At 51.3% G+C, this 6056-nt stretch overlaps 1 protein-coding gene across 1 annotated transcript in view; it reads right to left on the bottom strand.

The window, feature by feature from the left end:
- arhgef25a (Rho guanine nucleotide exchange factor (GEF) 25a) overlaps window positions 1-4057 on the bottom strand; it is a 34408-nt gene extending 30351 nt beyond the window's left edge. The window contains exons 1-2 of the mRNA XM_023990550.2: window positions 3991-4057; window positions 3392-3753 (exon numbers count right to left, since the gene is read on the bottom strand). Coding sequence (XP_023846318.1) covers window positions 3392-3753; window positions 3991-4057 — 429 coding nt within the window. The remainder of the gene's footprint in view (window positions 1-3391; window positions 3754-3990) is intronic.
- Between the last annotated feature and the right edge of the window lie 1999 nt (window positions 4058-6056).

The following is a 6056-nucleotide window of genomic DNA, read 5'->3' as shown; positions in this document are numbered from 1 at the left end:
ACCAGACCAACTCTAGATCTCCTTTCCTACCAAACACCTAACCACTTCAGCCCCCCACCCAGAGTCATGTTGTTTCTTCTCTTCTCCTTTCCTCCAACCCTAACCACTCAGCCCCCTTACCCAGATGGTCATGTTGTTTCCTTTTCGTCTCCTTCCTCCAAACCCTAACCACTCAGCCCATACCCAGAAGTGGTCATGGTTGTTTTCCTCATCTGTCTCCTTTCCTCCAACCCTAACACACTCAGCCCCTACCCAGATGGTCATGTTGTTTCCTTCTCGTGTCTCCTTTTCCTCCAACCCTAAACCACTCAGCGCCCCTACCTCAGATGGTCATGGTTGTTTCCTTCTCTGGTCTCCTTTCCTCCAACCCTAACCACTCAGCCCCTACCCAGATGTCATGTTGTTTCCTTCTCTGTTCTCCTTTCCCTCCAACCCTAACCACTCAGCCCCTACCGCAGATGGTCATGTTGTTTCCTTCTCTGTTCTTTCCTTTCCTCCAACCCTAACTCACTCCAGCCCACCTACCCAGATGGTCATGTTTTTTCCTTCTCTGTCTCCGTTTCCTCCAACCCTAACCACGTCAGCCCCCTACTCAGATGGTCATGTTGTTTTCCTTCTCTGGTCTCCTTTCCTCCAACCCTAACCCACTCAGTCCCCTACCCAGATGGTCATGTTGTTTCCTGTCTCTGTCTCCTTTCCTCCAACCCTAACCACTCTACACCCTACCCAGATGGTCATGTTGTTTCCTTCTCTGTCTCCTTCTCCAACCCTAACCACCATAGGCCCCTACCCAGATGGTCATGTTGTTTCCTTCGCTGTCTCCTTCCCTCCAACCCCTAAAGCCCACTCAGCCCCTACCAGCATGCGTCATGTGTTTTCCTTTTCTGTCTCCTTTCCCCAACCCTAACCAGCTCACCACCCCAGTAGTGTCCATGTTTTTCCTTCTCTGTCTCCCTTCCTCCAACCCTAAACCACTCAGCCCCTACCCAGATTGGGGTTTTTTTTTTTTTCCCCCATTTTGGTTTTTTGGTTTTTCCCCACCCCTGTCCTTCCTGTTTTTTTTTTTTTTTTTTTTCTCCTTTCCTCCAACCCGAACCACTCAGCCCCTACCCAGATGTCATGTTGTTTCCTTTTCTGTCTCCTTCCTCCCAACCCTAACCACTCAGCCCCTACCAGATGGTCAGTTGTTTCCTTCTCTGTCTCTTTCTCCAACCCCTAACCATCAGCCCTAACCCAGATGCGTCATGTTGTTTCCTTCTCTGTCTCCTTTCCTCCAACCCTAACCACTCAGCCCCTACCCAGAGTTCATGTTGTTCCTTCTCTGTCTCCTTTCCTCCAACCCTTAACCACTCAGCCCCTACCCAGATGGTCATGTTGTTTCCTTCTCTGTCATCCTTTCCTCGCAACCCTAACCACTCAGCCCCCTACCCAGATGGTCAGTTGTTTCCTTCTCTGGCTCCTTTCTCCAACCCTAACCACTTCAGCCCCTACCCAGCATGGTCAATGTTGTTTTCCTCTTTTGTCTCCTTATCCGCCACCCTAACCACTCAGCCCCCTACCCCAGATGGTCATTGTTGTTTCTTCTCTGTCTCCTTTCCCCAACCCTAACCACTCAGCCCCTACCCAGATGGTCCATGTTGTTTCCTTCTCTTGCTCCTTTTCCTCCAACCCTAACCACCTCAGCCCCTACCACAGAGTCATGTTGTTTTCCTCTCTGTCTCCTTTCCCCAACCCAACCACTCAGCCCCCTACCCAGATGTCATGTTGTTTCCTTCTTCGTTCTCCCTTTCCTCCACCCTAACCACTCAGCCCCTACCAGATGCGTCATGTTGTTTCCTTCTCGTCTCCTTTCCTCCAACCCTAACCAGCTCAGCCCCTACCCAGATGTCATGCTGTTTCCTTTTCTTCTCCTTTCCTCCAACACCTAACCACGCAGCCCCCTACCCAGAGTCATGTTGTTTCTTCTCTGTCTCCTTTCCTCCACCCTAACCACTCAGCCCACTACCCAGCATGTCATGCTGTTTCCTTTTCTTTCTCCCTTTCCTCCAACCCTACCCACTCAGCCCCTACCCAGATTCATCTTTTCCTTTTCTTCTCCTTTCCTCCAACCCTAACCACTACAGCCCCTACCCAGGTGGTCATGCTGTTTCCGTCTCCGTCGTCTCCTTTCCTCCAACCATTACCACTCAGCCCCTACCCAGATGGTCATGTGCCATCACAAACTTCACTCTCGCTCTCCCACTACTCTCTCCTCTTCTATCCTATCATCTCTGCCTTCTGCTAAATCCTTCTCCCTCCTGTCTCCGGATTCTGCCTCTTCGACCCTACTCTCCTCCCTTTCCGCATCCTATGACTCGTACTGTCCCCTTTCCTCCCGGCCTGCTCGGCCCTCCCCTCKTGCTCCGTGGCTGAGTCTCATTACAAACTTACAGAACAGGGCTGCAGGCAGCTGAGCGGAAATGGAGGAAAACAAATCTTCCAGAGGACCTATCATCCTTTCACCCCCTCCTCTCTACCTCCTCTTCCTCTGTATCTGCTGCTAKAGCCACTTTKTATCACTACATTTCAAGTTTCTGCCTCTAACTCTAGGAAACTATTTTCCACCTTATCCTCCCTCCTTAATCCTCCACCTCTCCCTCTCTGCGGATGACTTTGTCAACCACTTTGAAAAGAAGGTTGACGACATCCGCTCCTCATTCAATCAGCCTATTGTTAATAGGCCTATCTTGTGATAAAGATATCAAGGGATTTCCACACATTATACTGATGAGTTGACTTATGAGGTCCATTTCAAATCTGTCAGTACCCATAGTCCCAATAGTCCCAATGTAGAGTAGCTAGTCCCCATTGTATGTACCCTGTATGTACAGTACCCGTCACAAGTTTGGACACACCTACTCATTCAAGAGTTTTTCTATATTTTTACTATTTTCTACATTGTAGAATAATAGTGAAGACATCAAAACTATGAAATAACACATATGGAATCATGTAGTAACCAAAAAAGTGTTACACTTTTAAAGTGTTTGAGATTTTTCAAAGTAGCCACCCTTTGCCTTGATGACAGCTTTGCACACTCTTGGCATTCTCTTAACCAGCTTCACCTGGAATGCTTTTCTAACAGTCTTGAAGGAGTTCCCACATTAGGTGAGCACTRMTTGGCTGCTTTTCCTTCACTCTGCGTTTTTTTTGGTTACTCCATATGTGTTATTTGATAGTTTGATAGTTTTGTCTTCACTATTATTCTAAAGAAAAACCCTTTAATGAGTAGGTGTGTCCAAACTTTTGACTGGTACTGTATGTACTTGTATGTAATGTAGGTGTTTGTATCCCTAGTGTTCTCTACCTTTACAAAGGTTAAACTGGTGCTTAGCAATGCCTCTCCACTCACCATCTCGTTGTGTGTGATGGGTAGTATGGTGGTGAGGTGGTCCTCTGATCCTAGGGGTCTGCCAAGCCCCAGCCCTCCCAGGCCCAGGTCATGACTGTGCCTAGAGGGGGGAATAGGAGGAGGGGATTTGCTTCCCCCATCCAACTTCCTGACCTGCCGCTCCCCCTTGGAGCTGGCTGAGATGTTGACGGCCCCAGCGCTGAGCTTGCGGACTGGATTGGTCAGCCACTTCTTCAAGGTGCTTACGGAACGTCGCGAGCCTGGGGAGCTGGGGGCGGAGCTACAGGACACCGTCAGGGTCGGCGGCAGGGACGCCACGGAGGTGGAGATGCTACCGTCGCTGCCTGCCGCTGAGTATGAGTCTGGAGGGAGGGAGAGGAGGGAGAGAGAACAAGAGAGATGGAGGGAGGGGGCAAAGGTCACATAAGAGCTCAAGAGAAGAGGAATGATAACTCTCTAAGTCAACGACTGGGATTTCTCAGTTAAACTAAGGCAAAGGGCAGCAGTGGACACACAGCAGCAGACACATATTTTTGGTGCAGAACTAGAGCAGGAAAAATACGCTAGCTTAACAATGGATGATCATAGAGCTGGGTGACCACAGAGCTGGGTGACCACAGAGCTGGATGACCATAGATCTGGGTGATCATAGAGCTGGATGACCATAGAGCTGGATGACCATAGAGCTGGATGACCATAGAGCTGGATGACCATAGAGCTGGATGACCATAGAGCTGGATGACCATAGACCTGGACTAGAGGGATGGAAAGGAGACCCCTCTCTCCCCTCTCCCTCAAAAGTAACCTGCTCGCCCTCTCTCCCCCTCCCTCAACGATTAAACCCCCCCCCCCTCTCCCCCACCCCTCCTTCCTCAACAGTAACACTCCCCGTCCCTACAGTAAACACTCCCCTCTCTTCTTCCCCTCCCTCCACAGAAACTCTCCCCTCTCTTCCCCCCCCTCATTCAGCCAAACATCTCCCTTCTCTCTCCCCTCCCTCTTACCAGTTAAACATCCCCTCTCTCCCCTCTCCTCAACAGCTTAACTCTCCCCTTTTCCCCCTTCCCAACCAGTAACTCTCCCCTCTCCCCCCTCAACAGTAACTCTCCCTCTCTCCCCCTCCCTCAACAGTAACTCTTCCTTCTCTCCCCCTCCCTCAACAGTAAACTCTCCCTCCTCCCTCCCCTCCCTCAACAGTAAACTATCCCTTTCTCGCCCGCGCCATCACAGAACTCTCCTCTTCTCCCCCTCCCTCATCAGCAACTCTCCTCTCTCCCGCCTCGCAACAATAATCTCTCCTCTCTCCCCCTCCCTCAACAGTAACTCTCCCCTCCCCTCAACAAACGTCTGCCCTCTCTGCCCCCTCCCTCAAAGTTACTCTCCCCTCTCTCCCCCTTCCCAAACACCTAAACTCTTCCTCCCTCAACAGTTAACTTCTCCCCTCTCTCCCCCCCCTCAACATAACTCTCCCCTCTCTCCCCCCTTCCTCAACAGGAATTTCTCCCCTCTCTTCCCCTCCCTCAACAGTAAGCACCTTCCCCTCTCTCCCCTTACGTCAACAGTAACTCTCCCCTCTCCCTCTTCCTCAAACGAGTAACAACTCTCTCTCTCTCCCCTCCCCTCAACAGTAACTCTCCCCTCTCTCGCCCTCCCCCATCAGTGAACTCTCGCCCCTTCACTCAACAGTAACTCCTCCTTCCCTCACAGTAACTCTCCTCTCTTCCCCCTCCCTCATCACTAACTCCTCCTCCCCTCATAACAGCTAACCTCCCCCTCTCTCGCCCTCCGCCTCTACCCATTACAACTCTTCCCCCTTCTCAACAGTTAAACCCTCCTCCCTCAAAGGTGAACTCTTCCCCTCTCTGCGCCCTACTCTCATTCGTAACTCTCCCCCTCCCTCAACAGTAAACTCTCCCCTCCCTCAACATAACTCTCCACTCTCGCCGCCCTCACTAAACAAACTTCCCCCCCCCCATCTCAACAGTAAACTCTCCCCCTCCCTCAAACAGTTACTCGTCCCACTCTCTCCCCTACCTCAACAAAAACTCTCCACCTCTGCTCAACAGAACTCTCCCCTCCCTCACAGTAACTCTCCCCCTCCTCAACAGTAACTCTCCCCCTCCCCACAGTAACTCTCCCCCTCCCTTCAACAAACTCAGTCCCGCTCCCTCAACAGTAACTCTCAATCTCTCCCCCTACCCAAACAGAAAAACCTCCACTCTCTCAACAGTAATTAACCTCCCCTTTCCAACAGTAAACTCTCCCCCTCCCTCAACAGTAACTCTCCCCCTCCCTCAACAGTAACTCTCCCCCTCCCTTAACAGTAATTCTCCCCTTTCTCAACAGTAACTCTCCCCACTCCCTCAACAGAACTCTCCCCCTCCCTCACAGTAACTCCCCTCCCTCAACAGTAAACTCTCCCCCTCCCTCAACATACTCCTCCCTAACCTCCCTCCTCAACAGTAACTCTCCCCTCCCTCAACAGTAACTCTCCCCTTCTCCTCAACAGACCTCCCCCTCCCTCACAGTAACTCTCCCCTCCCTCAACAGTGACCTCCCCTCTCTCCCCTCCCCTCAACCAGTAACTCTCCCCTCTCTCCCCCTTCCAATCACAGAAACTCTCCACTCTCTCCCCCTTCCACAACAGCAACTCTCCTCTCTCCCC

This window comes from Salvelinus sp. IW2-2015, linkage group LG7, assembly GCF_002910315.2.
Source record: "Salvelinus sp. IW2-2015 linkage group LG7, ASM291031v2, whole genome shotgun sequence".
Classification (NCBI taxonomy): Eukaryota; Metazoa; Chordata; class Actinopteri; order Salmoniformes; family Salmonidae; genus Salvelinus; species Salvelinus sp. IW2-2015.
The sequence above is the reverse complement of the archived record's forward strand: the minus strand, read 5'-3'. Positions and strand labels throughout refer to the sequence as shown.